Source organism: Podarcis pityusensis (genome assembly GCF_964106645.2).
Source record: "Podarcis pityusensis genome assembly, chromosome: 13".
Taxonomy (NCBI): Eukaryota; Metazoa; Chordata; class Lepidosauria; order Squamata; family Lacertidae; genus Podarcis; species Podarcis pityusensis.
In genome coordinates, this window is record NC_138038.1 from 32,495,129 (window position 1) to 32,512,040 (window position 16,912).

Here is a 16,912-nt window from a genome sequence, read left to right on the forward strand (position 1 = left end):
GGCAACCAGTCACACCACTGCTGAGAGAATGGCACTGGCTACTAATTTGCTGCTGGCCCATGATAAAGGTGCTGGTCTTCTTCTGATGCCCAAAGATGACGTTGAAGGGTTTGTGAAAGTGATCAAATGATTAGCACTCCTGAAACTGATTCTGAAAGAGACATAGACTTGAATTCCCTAGTAGGACAATACAATGCTGTGATATTGGTGGTTCTAATCCCATTGGAGCCTGGGGATATTTGATAGGGAATGATATCCCCATATATTTTCCTGCTTGTATTTTATAAAATTACTAGCTGAAGACTGTGAGTAAGCAGCATATCCCAGGGCCATCTTAGTTTTAATGTTCCATTTTTTGAATCCCCCTTCCTAAGTAGTTCTGCTGCCAGCCGTTTACTCTTTTGCTGGCAGTTGAAAACACTAATCTTTCAGAAGGCCAGCTGCTATTCATTTATTCTTTGCCTTTTTTATTTTCTGTGTACAATTAAATTATTAGTTCTTGTTTTATTTCTGTATTATGAATGTTGCATTTGATTGATTTGCTGATGTTTTATCTCTGACCATCCCTGGGATCATGGGAGGAAGGATGTGAAATCAATGGAAATTATGGCTATGAACCAATTTCTTATGCTTACTGTGAATATATGTACAGATTAGCCTTACATTGCAAGCATTTCCTGAGTCTCCAGTGACCCTCTTTAAATGAAACCAACCCAGGGTACATGTTGGAAGTTGGAAGTCTTGAAACCTTTTGCTGATTGCAGAATGGGGTGAACTAATTGGAGTGAGGAAGGATGGGAAATCAATGGAAATACTATACACCTGAAATTAGGGCTATGAACCAATTTCTTATGCTTACTGTGAATATATCTACAGATTAGCCTTACTTTGCAAGCATTTCCTGAGTCTCCAGTGACCCTCTTTAAATGAAACCAACCCAGGGTACATGTTGGAGGTCTTGAAACCTTTTGCTGATTGCAGAATGGGGTGCACAAATTGGAGTGTATGTAACAATATGGAAAAAAGTCGTCAGGCACATTTGAACAATCCATTTCCAGTTATTTGGAAGAAAAAGATTTACAAGTCTTCCTAGCTCACCTGGTTAAATGTTCTATGCCACACAATGCGTTCATCCTGAATGGTTAACTCCTTGCCTGGAGGAGCTTGAAGATCCAGCCTTCCAATTTTGACGCTACCAAAAGATTGATTTGGAAACATTACCCAGTTGGTCACATCAAATCCTGCCATTATCTCTCCATGTTCGTTAAGCTGTATTGTCTCTCCAGCACTGTTGTTGAATGTGAGATTTCTTAGAAAGGGATGGAGCTACATTCAAAAAATATAGAAAGGGGTAAAATGTTTGAATCCTCAGAGTGGTGAATACAACCATAATTTTCAGAGAGGTGTGCACTAGTTGTGTGTGTGTAGCCAGTCCAGACATTTTATGAAATAAAAAACCCTTAATCTAGTTTCACCATAAAAAATAATTCTAAAGTTAATTCGTAAAATACTACAGAATATTGGCAGTTTTGTTTAAAAACAGCGAAGTTTTGAAAGGTTCAGTTTTGATTTAAAATTGCATCCAATTGTAACGAAACATAGACAAAAACTAGGTTCTCAATCCTAGGAATTATCATGCAAAGTTTGCTTACTATCCTAGCCAATGAACTCATGTAAGGAAGTTGTGCCATCACTCTCTACCAGAAACTGCCAGATTAAAACTATGGGTCTTCAGAGCCACACCCACTGCAGGTCATCAGCATAGCATAAGAAATTTGGTCTTTGAGGAACAGCCTGTCACACCTGAGTAATAGTTATTTTTCAGGTAGGCAACCTGGTCTCTGGCAGCTAATTTATTAGGAGTCATCACTTCTGCATACTTAGAGGTGGCTGATCCTCCACCTGATTCAGTAAAAGTGTCAAAAACCTGTTAATCCCTCTTAGGATCCATCACACAAAACTGGACAACAATAGGTTCAGAAGTATCCAAATGCATCAATGAAGACAAAGGAATAATTTTTCAAGTGCAGGCAAAAACTCAACATGATGAGGATGCTTTCTAATAAAAGATGAAAAAGTAAAAAAATCCTCCTGTTTCTTTCTTTAAATAAGTGTTCCTGGTATATTAGCCAGCAGTGAGAATGTTATCAGCAGCCCTGGAAAATGCAGAATTGTATACTCAACCTATACATAGGGTCTATCAGAGACGTCAGTAGGGGAAGACAACCAGACCAATATTTGCTCATTTAGGAGGTATGACATAAAAGTGGATGAATTATTAGTGAAAGTGCTATGTATAACACAGCAAACAGGGAAGCCAGCCATTCTCACCAAGCTATTTGATAGGAAAGAAAAAGCCTTAAATGTAAGATCTGTTTATGTACATGAGATTTTAATTTTTTTTTTACACAGCTGTGGAATAATATGGTGTTCTAGGCCACCCAAGAGCAGAAAATACTGTGCTGTGGATAAAATTACCTCCCATGGCTGCAGATTCTGCAAATCCACTCTAGCCACCTGTGATTTTTGTTTGAATCTAGATTGATACATAGCATGTAGAGCATGTGCCACTGCGTGAGGAACATTGTACACAGCATAGCTGCTACCAGTCATGCTCATTTCAAAGATTTGTAATGGAAGACTCTCCAATTTCTCCTCCTCAGTGCAACGTTTCTTAGGCTCTTCACCCACATTATTATTTTTCAATGAGCAATTGAAGGTCTTTTCCCAGAAATCCTTGATCAAATCATTTTGTTTTTTCTCAAAAGGATTCAGACTCTGAAGAAATGTCCTGAATCCCAGGGGTTCATTTGAATGTAGAGATATAGATAATGCACCCTGTAAATGGTGCATATTCCACCTCCTTTCATTGGTGGTTTTGAAATCCCAATGACTTGTCACAAGCCATACTTTACCTATAGGAAGTTGTGCCATATGAAGATACCCGATCAAAATGTCCATCACTATGGAACTACCATAGACCACAAAAACATTGGCTTTGCTTGTCATGACAATTGAAATTTTATTAAATTCACTAAGGAGCAAATCCGTCATTCCTTCAGCATAAGCCAATGGCCATATTCTACGTATAAAATCAACACAGATGTAATTCAGGGTAAGCTGGGGAACTAATGCTTCCAAAAAATTTTCTCCAGTAATGTATTTCATAGTAAAGAGACCAATCCATGTCCATTTGAAATGCAAAAGTAACTTGAGCAACCCATTGTACTCATGAACATCATTAGGGACCATCTGGTACAGGGAATGGTACTGTCTTCTTTCAGTCACCCTTGAGTCAATACAGGCATAGGTGAACTAAAAGCAAACACATATATGATATGAAAAGCACAGAAAATGTGTGGATTAAGGGTATGCATTGTTAATATGGATTATTTTTGTCCACAGCCACTACTTTGGTTTAAATGAATGTTTCATTTACCAGGGGAAAATAATGATAGCATCTTCAGATGAAGGGCAGTATACAAATTTAATTACTACTACTAATACCACTGCTACTACTGCTACTACCAACAACAGCAGCAGCAGGATATATTTAGATCACTGTCTCATTAGAAGCAATGGGTTAGATGCATTCTTAAACTAGTTTCACTTAGTTCACATCAATGGATATTTCAAGCCAAGGCAATCTTGACGCATTTAATTTGAAATAATCTAAATAAACATAATTTAGGGTGTAATCCACTGGTTCCTGGAAAGGTGTCTCAGTAGTCATAGGGTTTATCTGATATTCTTCTCCAAAGAAGTGCAGGAGCTCAAGCTGCAGAGAGGGAGAAATGACATTCCAAGCCCCGTCTTCGCTTACCACTAAGACTAAAACCCTTGCAGACCAACAAACTTTGAGGCAGACTGCAGCAGAACTGAACAGGCCTACTGCTCAGTGTCTCTGACACAAAAAGTCTGTTATTAACTGACATAACTGTACCAACTTACACAACTGCCTCATGCACAAGGTATATGACCTCACAAGATTCTTTCTTAGAATGTTGCAGCCCTTGTGAGTATTAACCCTTTACTTAGCATTTTGAATGCTCATATCTCACACAATCTCAGCACTATCCTCAAAAACACCCACCTGAGGAATCTTGTACATGTTTATAATAGTGGCCAAAGTGAAGGTGAGCTCAGGGGACTTTGTTCCAAGAATGGCCATCAAATTGTTCTGGCGATCACATTTATAATTTGGAGCTGAAATATGCCGTGGAGAAAGTAGGTCCAGTGAGAGCTTATAAGTAACTACAACCCTGTGCATACTATCATAGATTCGGAAGCCCAACGTGATGTTAGGCAAAATATGGTGATTTTTGTTTATCTCCTCTACAGCAAATACCATGGCAAGAACCTCCTGGTAGTTTTTTGGTACCACACTGCAATACAAATTAGATTAGATATAATAAACAGATGGGGGGAAAGAACCAAAGAAGCACACAGAAAATGATTTCTCATATTTTTTATCCCCTCCATGAAATAAAACAGGCGGATCTATTTATTTAGTAGGAGCAATCTTCTACATTCATTAGAAAAATCTGCTGTGTACAGAATATTTCCTGCATTACAAATTGCAGTGTAAGGTGTACTTTACTGCAAATCCATTGCAACAAAGCCATTGTAAGGATTTTTGGATAGACTTATAGTCTTTTGAACAATTCAGAAAAACTATTTTCATATGCTCTACACATTCTAGAGCTGTGAAATATTTCTAGTCTAGAACTCATGGACATCCAATGGAATGTTTCCAGGGTAGGGCTATCATGTGCATTATTTAAAAATGAATCAGAAAACACTGTAAACTTGTGCTATATTCCTTTATTTTCTCTATTTACACAAATGAATCTGGAGCAAAAACAGATTTAAAGAAGCACTGCGCCAAGGCAGCCCTTCTGCTCTCTAAAATCAGGTGTCCAGAAAGAAATTACGTAAGCATATAATGTGGAACACTAGATCTTTAAAATTAGTAGACTGCAAAAAAGTAACAGTAGAATAAAGTGATAAAATATGGAACAGGTTTACATCTACTATAAAACAAACAAAACCAGCTATGCTGAAAGTGCAGCCAATAAAAGTTCAGAAGTACCAACATATGATTTGCATCTTACATTTCAGATTATAAGAGAGGAAAATACCTCTTTTTGCTTCATTATCTGTTCTTAATTTCTGTGAGATAAAAACATTAATTCTACGGAGAGGAAAAAGAGGGTGACTTACATGAATTCCTTCTGGGGTGCTAAAGAAGGCTGTTCAGATGAAATTGTAGGGAAGTGCATCATGTAGAACCGAGAAGCAATAAACCCAATGACAAGATTTCCTGACTGAGAAAACTCCTGTGAAGTGATGTTTCTTACTTTGCATTGGACAAATCGGGTCTTCAAGCTGTAAAGAATGGAATGGCTCTTGCTCACACTATGAGGGAGAAAAACAAGCAGCAGTATCAATAACATTAGCATTTTGGGGACAAAATGTCACTGTTTTCTTCAATGCCACTTTTATTCAGATGAGTCTTGTTTCAACTTAATTTGAACAAGATGTGACCCCGTTTTTACATTGATCAGTTGGTGAAAGAAGGTGACTGCATCCATCTCCTCCGCTCCTATTTCATGTTTTTTAATTTTTTTTTGTTTTAAAAAATTCTGTTTAATGCCCCTCAGGTCTTGACTGCAAGATTGTGCAAATTTTTCTGCCTGCACACAGAAGTTGTATTTTCTTTACTAGGAGGATCTATAAGTGAGGCACTGCTGGGAGAAACAGATCGTGCGAACAACTCAAAATATGCTTAGTCTGGAAGAAACCACAGCACACCCGAAGACTGCAAACTTATCCTAAAACTATAAGAGCTCAGAATGACAGTGTCTTGCCTGCTCTTTCTGCTTTGGGCCAGCTCTGAGCATTGGAGAAGACTCTTATAAGTACTTCTGTTGTGGTGGTTTATTTTCTCAAGGCCTTGAACATACATTTCATGGGGTTTGTTTGCTCATAATTATAGGGGTGATAATCATCTCCCCGTCTGCAGACATTGCTGTTTCTGCTATATACAGAAAAATAACTGGAAAAACAGTGGAAGCTGAACAGTCTGGTAAACTTGTATGGCATACCCAGCAAGTGTCTCAGAAAAATTGGGGCATCCCAATTTTTATCATGAGAGACCAGTGGCATTTTTGGTCACCAAGGTCTTGCATAATTTTGCACCACAATTTCCCCTCTCAAACCCTCCCCCTTTTTAAAGGGTTGGGGTCGTGCAATCTTGCACAGTGCCCACAAACACACATTTTTTGGCACCATTCCTTGGGGAAATTGTCTTGGAAAATCATGTGAAATCATGACAACCAAAACCACCACCATTCTTTCATGAGAAAAAATGGGAATATGGTGTTCAATAAGATTTTTCCTGGATTTTACTATCACCGTGTTGGAGGGTTCCGAGGGCAGATGTTGATCAATATTGTTTTCCAAAGGTCTGGCCTTTTCTGATCCATTTTCATTTACCATTGTAAGCATCTCAGCTCTAAGCTCTTCCAACTGCTCATCCAATAATCACTGCATGATACCAACAATCTTTGCCATATTGGATTCTGTTAACCTCCCACTTAGCAGTGTCTGCCTATAAAAGCTTTAAGTAAACAGTGCATTCTATTCCTATGCTGAATTCAGTTTCATTTTTATAGCCAGTGCCACACAAACAAGATGGAGAGTTTAAAGTACTATAAAATGAAGATTTTTAACAAAGCAGAGTGCCCGTCTCCACCACAGATAATTAATATAAGCCTTTTGCTTTGTTAATTAATGCCTCCTCTTTAATTAGCCAGAGTCTTTATTATTTTATTGTTTCTAATGTTTTGTGCTCTACTGTTGTACATATGATACTATGGTCAATGGTTCCAATTGGTTTAATAATACTTCCATTCCATGCCAGCTCCTAGGCTTCACTCAAGATTGGATCCAGGGTTTGGAAACAATTTTCAATGTGGTCATTGCTTCCTTTATTTTGTAGTCATTCATCTTTTTCTCAGGATTGAAGCTATGGCCTCCAGACTAGTCCAGAAACAAATGCCACTTCATTTTTGCAAGTATCTCTTATTTTGGCAATAGCTCTTCTTTGAAGGCTTCCACAGAGGTCTCTTTCAGTAATTTGCACCAGTTGCGTGGCTAGACCCCTCCCCCATGAGAAATAACGACACAGGACACATTATTTAAGGTTAATGGGCTTAAACAGGCCACAACTTTATTGATTACAGAATTGAAAGGTATTGGCCTTAGGCATTGGCTCCTATCGACTACCCGGCATGCAGACCGGGAAGGGTTAACCACAAACCGTGGGGGTCCTGTTGAAGTACGCCAACTAGGATCCCACGGGTGTCACCGCTCGGGGGCGTGCCGGGGGCCCTCACCTCCCTAGGTTTCGGACAAGGCAACGCCCCCCGGAGTCCTTTACCGGACTACCCTTTTCCTGGGGGAAGGTGATGGCGTTTCCTTCCCCCCGACTCATTTGCATAACAATAAACCCCTGCCAATGCCTAACCGCCACTCGAGCAAAGCTCGCCGCCAATACCTTCAAGCCTGTAGCCAATCCCTAATCCCTGCTATGATGTCCCCCAGCCAAATATCGTTTCCAGCATCTGACAGATGCACGCCATCCCATCTGTAGAGGGCCTCGTTGTTGTACTGGATGCCTGGGTGCCATATGACGCACCCACCCAGAGCCGCCACTCTACGTTCCACAGCCCGCTCCAAGACCTTTCTTGCGTTATTAATTCCAACTGGGCTCACGCAATCCCTCCACGTCCTCCTCTCAAGCAACGAGGACCACAGGATAGTAATGTTTGGGTAGACCGCCCTCAGATTGGCCAAATCGTCAAAGATGTTCCACCTAAGGTCAATAGCTTTTCGGTACGCTAAGTCATTTCCCCCCAACTGGATAACCAGCGCATCGGGTGGACCCTCGGAGGCGGCTCTTGCCATCACAGCTGGCTTGAATTCACTCCAGCGCATGCCCCTTCGCGCCATCCACAGCAGCTCGACATTTGCAGGCAAGCTCAGATTCGAACCCAATCCGTTAACCATAGCACGTTCTTTGGCCCAGTGCACGATGCTGTGGCCCACCAACCAAATGCGCAACCGCTTGAATTCTGAAAGGCAAATGGATAGGAAAGACAAGGTCAGGGGAACCAAAGCTAGTCACAGGTTCTTTCTCACATAAGCTTTGTATGCGTTAGATTTCCACCGGCCCAAGTCCTTTATCCTCTCTGCCGAGAGCCCAAGGTGCACTGCAGTGGTCGCTGCCCCGATCCGAAAGGAGTGAGCTGCGAATTCAGCCGCGGGGAGACCGCAGGCGGCCAATGCCATGCGCATGACCCTCGTAAACTGATGCCTAGCCAATAGTGAACCATCCGCGTGAATAAACAAGGGGCCGGGACCCTTGGGTCTTAAGTAGAGGAAACGCCTCGTATCCCTCACCGGACATGGACCACTCGCTTGTGCTGCTGGTAGGCGCAGAAGAGCCCCCCTACCCTGTTGGTCCGTCTTAGAACTCCGCACTTGAATTATTCGGTCGGTCTCTGATAGGGTCAGATCACTTAAAAGGATGCCCCTCTGGCAGTGGGCAGTCCCCCCCTCGCAGACGACCTCGCCTATGCGCAAGGCACCAAAGAAGGCTATGGAATAAGCAGCTGAGAATAGTTGGGCTTCGTACTTTGACCAGCATATTTCTCTTAATTTTTTGTGAATCTGGATCAGAATATCATACGTTATGGGCTTTCTCTTGTCAGGGTTGGGGGGCTGCTGCCGGCGCCAACCCTCTAAAGTCTTACGCACAATAAATTGGGCACACGGGTCGGTGGCAAAAAAGGCTTTACAGAAATAAGAAATCCCCGCGGACTGAATATTGAGGGTCTTCGGTGCCCTGCCCAGCTCCTTTAAATGAGTTAAATAACGGAGAACCTCCCTAGTGGAAGGCACCGCCGCCCGCCTAGTGCACGGCATTCTGCCGCGGAACTTCAAGAAGTCCGCCCACGCCTTCCTATATGATCTCATTGTGGAGGGGGCGACTGCACCGAATACTCCCTTCATCACTTCCTGCTCCCAAGGCTCCAAAGATGCTCCGGGAAAGACATCGATGATTGGTCCGCATCCGGCGCTAATGAGCAGAAGCGCTCCATCTGAAAATGAGATAGAGCATCCGCGATGTCATTATTAACGCCAGGTACGAATTTGGCCGAAAATATATATTCTGTTCCAAGCAAAGGAGGACAAAGGACCGAAGCAAGTTTCCCACCCTGGTAGAACGCGCGGATTGTCTAGAAAGAACCTCTACAACAGCCTGGTTATCCGTGTTAAAACAAACCCTGTGATTGCGAAACTGCTCTGACCAAAGATGTACTGCTACCACGATAGGGAAAAATTCCAGGAATGTAAGGTCCCGAGTAATGGGCTGGCCCTGCCAATCTGCTGGCCACTTTTGGGCACACCACTGGCCCCTGAAGTAGACTCCAAAACCCAATGAACCGGCTGCGTCCGACTGAACTTGGAAATCAGCGTCAAGTGCCAAGGAATCCTGCCACAAGGATATACCATTGTACTTGTCGAGGAATTGTAACCACATACCCAAATCCGCTTTGACCTCCTTGGAGAGGCGTACCCTATGCTGAGGGGCCCTAAGGCCCGCAGATAGTCTGGCCAGACGGCCGCAAAAGGGGCGCCCTGGCGACACTACCCTGCAGGCGAAATTTAGGTGTCCTAGGAGGCTTTGAATTTGCCTTAAGGTAACCTTCCTTAGGGGCAGTAACTGCTGTATAAGGGCTTTAAGAGCGACCAGTTTGCTCTCGGGCAGCCTGGATGTCTGGGCCACGGTGTCCAATTCAATGCCCAGATAGACCATAGAAGTGGCTGGGCCCTCCGTTTTTTCGGCGGCTAGTGGTACCCCCAGCTCCTCAGCTAGGGCAGTGAAGGCCTCCAAGAGGGAGGAGCATCGCTGCCTGTTGTCTGCCACTAAAATAAAATCATCGAGGTAATGCGACACGCCCGACGACCGGGTCCTGAAGCGTAGAGCCCAATCTAGAAATGTGCTGAAAGACTCAAAAGCTGAGCAAGCCACGGAGCAACCCATAGGCATTGCCTTGTCAATGAAATAAGCTCCCTCGAACCTAAAGCCCAACCAACGGAAGTCGGCCGGATGGACGGGAAGGAGACGGAATGCCGACTCGATGTCGCATTTGGCAAGTAGCGCTCCTTTCCCAAATCTGCGGATCATTTTTACTGCTTGATCGAAGGAGGCGTATTTCACTGTACAGAGTTCCTGGGGAATGGCGTCATTGACTGAACCTCCCCTCGGGTAAGAGAGGTTGTGGATCATTCGGAACTCTCCCGGGGTCTTTTTTGGCACGATGCCCAGCGGGGATAGATGGAGTCCTACCAAGGGGGGCTCGGCAAAGGGGCCAGCCACCCGTCCTGCCCTAATCTCCTTCTCAATCTTTTTTCTAACAATCTCTGGCCTCTCCCTAACTGATTTCTGATTTTTTGGGTCACCGGTATTAGGTGGGAAGGCCACTGGGATTCTGAACCCCTTAGAAAACCCCTCCCACAGGTATTGTGCGGCTTTTTTGTCGGGATATAGATCTAAGAGGGCTTTGAGAGGCTGTAGCCGCACAGGAGAGAAGGCCAGACCCAGGTTCGGGTTACTGACGGTTACCGGGTCCCTGGTTGGCGGATCCGGGGGCACCTCTACTGTTGTGGAAGTACCCCCTGCCTCCACGAAAGGGCTGCTGCTTATTCTTGTAGCACGCTGAGGCGGGGTGGTTTCCCCAGCACCGATCGCATTCATGCAGGTACTTACAGGAGGGTCTCGAGCATGCACCCCTATTGAACTCCCAGCAGAGGCGACGTCGCTTGACCTCCGTCTTACCCGCCTTGGTCGGTCCCTGGTTTTTCTTTTCAATGTATGGATTAACGTCCTCGCCCCAGTAGTTAGGGTCAGTAAGGTCCCATCGGGTGGAAGGCAGGAGAGAAGCATTTCTCCGGAAGTTCTCGTCATATGTTAGAGCGGCCTGCTCCCCTGCTAGTGAGTGGGCCCGCCTGACATGAGCCAAATAGGCGACCAAATCCATGGAACGCCGGGGATAAGCAGCACAAACGACACCCATGAAAACCTGGTACCCATCCAGCCAATTCTCAAAGGTGCGCTCCGCTCTGGGGGTCCTGTACCTCCCCTTACCGGAGGATCGTCTCCTTTCACCTTTTCCTAATAATTTAGCGGGCGGGAGCAGGGTAAACATGTCAACGTAGTCCCCATTGAGGATCTTATTCCTCTTTTTCTGGGACAAATGGTTCCCTAAAATGAAATCAGTGGACTGATTGGTGACGACCTTTACGTCGTCGACCAACGCCCCATCTTTCCAGTCCAACACCCCATTGAAAGTCTTACGGTGAGAATTGGCTCTCCTTTCATGTGCCCAAAGTGGGATCCCGTGATTCCCTTCACCTAAACCCCAGTAACCATCCATGGGGCCCTCACTATCCGAATCAGAAGATGACGTACCTGACTCGTCCTCCGTCTCGGACTGCTTGCCTCTTTTCTTCTTGGAGGACGTGTGCTTCTTCTTTGACTTCCTTTTTCCACCCTGCGCCTCTATGTTGGCTGGGCTCGCACTTGTAACTGGCTGAGCAATTTGAGGGTCCCTGTGCTCATCATCCAATCCGGAACCCGCGCTGTCCTCGGTAGAGCTGTGCTGGGGCTGCTGTTCCTGAAACACGCTAGGAATGTCTACCGCTTGTGAAAAGGCATTATTACTTGACGCTTTGGCCATGGACTTCCCTTTGCCGGGCCCTTTTGCCGAAGCCTTACCAACTCCAGCACCCTGGTTGGCCCTCCTAGTAATGGCTGCCTGGGCCCGAGTATTAGGACGACTAGCATTTGAGGATTCCGGCTGGGCACTGCCCCCCGCGGCTGCTGGAATTCCCTGCAGCCCCTGATTGTTAGGGGGGTGTCTGGTATTACCTCCTGCGAAGGTTCTGGGGCAGGGTGTCCCAACGCCCCGGGCCTACACTGTCTATAAAAGGTTTCGAACGCCCGGAAGAATTGGGCGAACGCTTGTGGGTCACAAGGCATGGCCCCCATTTGTGGGCTACCAGTACTGGCGCCTGGTGCCATTTGATTGCCAGATGTGGATGCCTGTTGGTCCCCACCAGAAGCCATAACAAATTATATGCGAAACCAGAGCTATAACAGAGTAAAATTCAAACCAGTGCACCCACTCCGAAGCAACGTACCGCCACGGGGTATCTGCCTAGTTCAGTATTGTCTACCCTTAACGGCTCAACACTGTCTAGTTCAGTATCGACTACACTGCTATGCTTCGAAGGATAATTATTCCTTATTCAGCCTCCTTTTTATTTATTTATTTATTTAGTTAGTTATTTAGTTATTTAATAGTGTATTGTTTTTTATTTATTTATTTATTTATTTATTTATCTATTTATTTATTTGTTTGTTTAGTTGATTATTGGTTTATGTGCTGGAAATAACTGAGAACCCGCAGCACAGGATGTATGAAAGGTATAGCCTAATGTGAGGGGATATGCTATGTATAAGTGTCTATAACTTATTATTAAATATTTTATGGGTATACAATAAAAGTATTCAATTTACTTATTATTATAGCTATTTATATTATTGTGATATATTTTAATCAGAATATTCAATACAAACTACCCTAATTATGGAACTGATGTTTCTCTCGGGCAAATGTGACCAAACAATTAAGGCTAAGGAATCGCTAACACCTAGAACAGCAGAGCTGAAGATATTGCCAAAAGCCCCTTCCCGCGTTTGTTATATTCAGCCGCCCGGAGAGCACCCCTGTCCCGGTGGACGCAAGCAGTTATCAGTTGTTGGCTCCCCGGAGCCCCTTAGACTTTTAGAGAAGCCACACAATAAACCACGGAAGAAACCAGAGCAACGTAGGAGTACGACGTGAATCAAAACCAACTATAAGGGCAGCGACAGGCAAATCCCGGGGGAGGCTAAATTAAAGTAAGGAGGGAAGCTGCAAAAGTTCCCGCAGCGCCGCTTGTGAGTGACTCGCAGACGCGACAGATTAAAACGTGCTGCAAAAACCGGCAATAAAGGCAGCGTCAGGCAAACTAGAGGGAGGTAAGATTAAAAGAAACAGGAAAGCTGCAGTAGTTACTACTGCGCCGCTGAGAATAGCGCTCCGAATCCGTGAAATAGTTTACGCCCCTTACCAAGATGGCCGCCCAAGCTAGACCATGAGGACCCTACCAAGATGGCGTCGGCTAAGCACAGTAGCCCCTCCCCCTGCCTATAGGGTGCAGCGGCCAAATGCCTCGCTTAAGATGGCGGACGCAAGCCTAATGCCTCCGTTAAGATGGCGGACGCAGGCAAACCCAACCACGTGGTGCAGTAAGGGGCGTTGATAATCTGGCCGTAACCCTGGAAACCAAGGAACGCTCCGGCGCAAGGAGCCGACGCTGCGCTTAAACGATTGGAGACAGAGACAACAACAAACCGCGGAAATAATAAACACCGCAAAAGAACCCGCAAATTAAACAGCAGAAGAGAAAACAGACGGAGAACCCCCAGCCAAACCTCACTCCTAACGTCCTTCCGAACCGCGTCCTCCCGGTATGTTCGGCTGCGAAGCGAGAACGCCGCAGCAATTGCTGGCTGTAATCCACGTGAAAAGGGTCCGAAACCAGCTGAGCGTTGAGCAAACCCTGCAAAGGCGCGTGGCCACTGCTACCAACCGAGGATACGAGGCAGCGAACTAGCAAGAAATAAAAAAGTGATTTCAGCTCTCTTCCCGTGTCGCTGCTTCAGCTCTCTTTGTTCGCTCGGCTCGGCTTTTGGCACACACGCGGGCGCGCTAACGCTAGCGGTAAGCGGAAGGCACAAAACTCCGACGAGGAAGAAACCTGCTCAAAAGACCTAAAACCTGCTCCAGCTGGCGAGGGGAAAGAGGGCGGTCCCCGAGCGTGCCTGGCCTTAAGTAGGCTAGGCCACGCCTCCCCAGCCCGCCGATTGGCGGGTCGGGTTGCAGGCACGCCCGGGGATTCCCCCTGATCTCGTGGGGGCAGAGACCAGCCCCGCGTGTGTGGGAGGGGGTCGCCCGCAACCCCCTCTCCTCGCTAGGTCGGAAATGGCTTTATATGAACCTCTGTCTTGCATCTTTAGCTTTGTTCTAGATGCCTATGTCTGCTATTACTCTTGCCTCCCTTCAGGCTTCCAAAGCCCATCCTGGGCCTCTTCTTAAATCCCTTACCATTCTGCTCCAGTTCATTTTTGTGTTTTTTAATTCTAAATTGCCCTCTAATCCTTGAATGAAGGGTGATGTATAAATTAAATAAATAGCTTTCCCCCAACAACCATTTTATGACCATTCCCGAACCCTGACTTTTATTTACACACATGTGTAATTTGAGTGAAATTCTGCTTTCCTATTTATCTACAATTATGAGTCAATGAGATGTGGCAGACTGTCCAGTAACCGACCTACTAAAACTGAGCTTGAAGCCTCTCCAAACTTAGCTAGCCCATTATTGACACTAGGCTACAAGTTTTACTGACACTTTGATACCTGCTAGGATGCCTTTAGCTTCTATCAGGAATAAAATTCAGCTTAGTTAATAGCTAACCCCATTTTTTGAAATTATATAACGTTATTATACTAAGCATTATCACATAAGCAAAATGAGTTACCTGCAACAAAATACTAAAAAAATGCTACAAGAAAGTATACCAGCCAGTATCCATTGACATTAATTATATTTTGCTGATTAATGTGAAGATAATAAATAGGCAGTTTTCTGTATGCTTATTGCCCTTTATTTGGAAAGAACTTCACTACCATCACTCCTAATTATCTGAAATTAAGTATGCAGGGACATACAGAGAGGGCTGCTGGTGAAGTGTATAGTAGTCCACCCAAAGCTTCTGCCATAATAATTTGTTTTAAGGTGCTCTGTGGCCCTTTGGCGATATCTTAGTTCTGCCCAGAGTAGACCTGCTAAGTCAGTGGACCTAATTACTCATGCCCACTTCAGTGGTTCCGCTCTGGAGTGTGACTAGCTTTGACTTTACAACCCTTTCTTGAACTAACTTTGGCTTCTGCTGCGGTGGGCGAACAGGGTGGCTACTCTGCTTTGTCACCTACCTGAAGAAAAGAAAAACTGAGCACAGCAACAGCCTGCTGCAGAAAGGCTTGCAGGACATTCAGGGAAGCAGGGGCAAGGGAGAGAGGGAGACACAGGGTGAGGGGGTGATGAGGGGGCAGTACTGGACCTTTTAATCTAGAAAAAAGGCACTGGTTTTAACCATGAGACTTCAGAGGCACACCCAAAGCAGAGCTGCAGGCCATCTGGCTTTCCAGACATGTTTGGGCTGTTCATGAGCCATTTACTCCCAAGGAATCCTTGTTCTTCATACAGGAAATCCAGCAGCTGGCTGCTGCCTGAGTTTGCACCATTAGGCCCTGGTAACACCCCCCTCCCCAATCTCAGTGATAGCTCACCCTCAACTTTTCATTCTGTGCATTGGCCATTTGTGTCTTAGAAAATATAATGGATTTCCAAGACCCCTGAAGGCCTGTATCTCCTCTCTTTCTCAGTTTCAGTTGACACAGTCTGTTCCTTTGTAATATTTGCCTTGAGGCGCCTCAGGGCCTCCTCAAAGATGACTCCTCTAGCTGGGGCATGGCAGTTATTATATCTTAAGAGGTGTACAAATCTGTGCAGTTTTGACAAGTTCAGTACCCATGTTGGTTCAAAATGCCATTGGATAATTGCCAAACATAGACCAAAACATACTCCTTAAACCCAGGAACTACCATGCCAAATGCCTTGGCCTCTGCCCAGTATACCTGAAGGAGCATCTCCACCCCCATCATTCTGCTCAGACACTGCAGTCCACTGCGGAGGGTCTTCTGGTGGCTCCCATGCTGCAAGAAGCCAAGTTACAGGGAACCAGGCAGAGGACCTTCTCGATGGTGGCACCCACCCTGTGGAACACCCTCCCACCAAAGAGAAAAACAACTACTAGACTTTTAGAAGACATCTGAAGGCAGCCCTGTTTAGGGAAGCTTTTAATGTTTAATAGGTTATTGTATTTTAATATTCTGTTGGAAGCTGCCCAGAGTTATTATTATTATTATTATTATTATTATTATTATTATTATTATTACATTTTAATTGTTCTCTGTTATTTAACTCAGGCCTGAACACAATTATGTAGAATTTGGGGGAAAATATGAAAAAAAGTAGCCCAGCACTAGATGATAAGATAGCAAAGATCTCCACAGCTACCATGTATTTTCCTTTGGTACTCAGGTATGCTGGAACAAATGATATCCAAACACTGCAAAAGACCAACATGCTGAAAGTGATAAATTTGGCTTCATTGAAACTGTCAGGTAACTTCCTAGCAAGAAATGCCACAGTGAAAGTGACAGCAGCTAGGAAGCCCATATACCCCAAGACACCATAAAACATGGAAACTGAGCCCTCTTTACACTCTGCTATGATTTTCCCAATCAGGGAGTGCATATCTGAATGTGCGTAAGGTGGAGAAGTACTCAACCAAAAAGCACAAATTCCTGTTTGAACAAAGGTGCAAGAAAATACAATAGATTTTCCAAGCCTATTCCCCAACCATTTTCTTATCCTTGATCCTGGTTTGGTTGCCATAAATGCCAGAACCACAATGATGGTTTTTGCTAAAACACAGGAGAGAGCCATAGAGAATATGATGCCAAAAGCACTTTGTTGGAGAAAGCAACTCACCTGTCCAGGCTGCCCCATAAAAAGGAAAGAGCAGAGGAAACAAAGGAGGAGTGAGATGAGAAGAATGTAGGTTAGACTTCGATTATTGGCTTTGACTATGGGAGTGTTTTTG

At 44.7% G+C, this 16,912-nt stretch overlaps 2 protein-coding genes across 5 annotated transcripts in view; one reads left to right on the forward strand and one right to left on the reverse strand.

Annotated features, from left to right (window-relative positions):
• Positions 1 to 4,078, reverse strand: part of LOC308461291 (vomeronasal type-2 receptor 26-like) — a 64,005-nt gene extending 59,927 nt beyond the window's left edge. Inside the window, exons 1-3 of one of the 4 annotated variants that reach the window (XM_080978073.1) lie at positions 3,824 to 3,932; positions 2,916 to 3,315; positions 1,099 to 1,326 (exon numbers count right to left, since the gene is read on the reverse strand). In XM_080978073.1, the coding sequence (XP_080834199.1) occupies positions 1,099 to 1,133 (35 nt within the window). In that variant the 5' untranslated portion in view covers positions 1,134 to 1,326; positions 2,916 to 3,315; positions 3,824 to 3,932. The other 3 variants (XM_080978075.1, XM_080978074.1, XM_080978078.1) reach the window with 3 other exon arrangements.
• Positions 1 to 16,912, forward strand: part of LOC308461293 (uncharacterized protein) — a 392,813-nt gene that overhangs the window by 13,971 nt on the left and 361,930 nt on the right. The gene's annotated exons all lie outside the window — the stretch shown is intronic.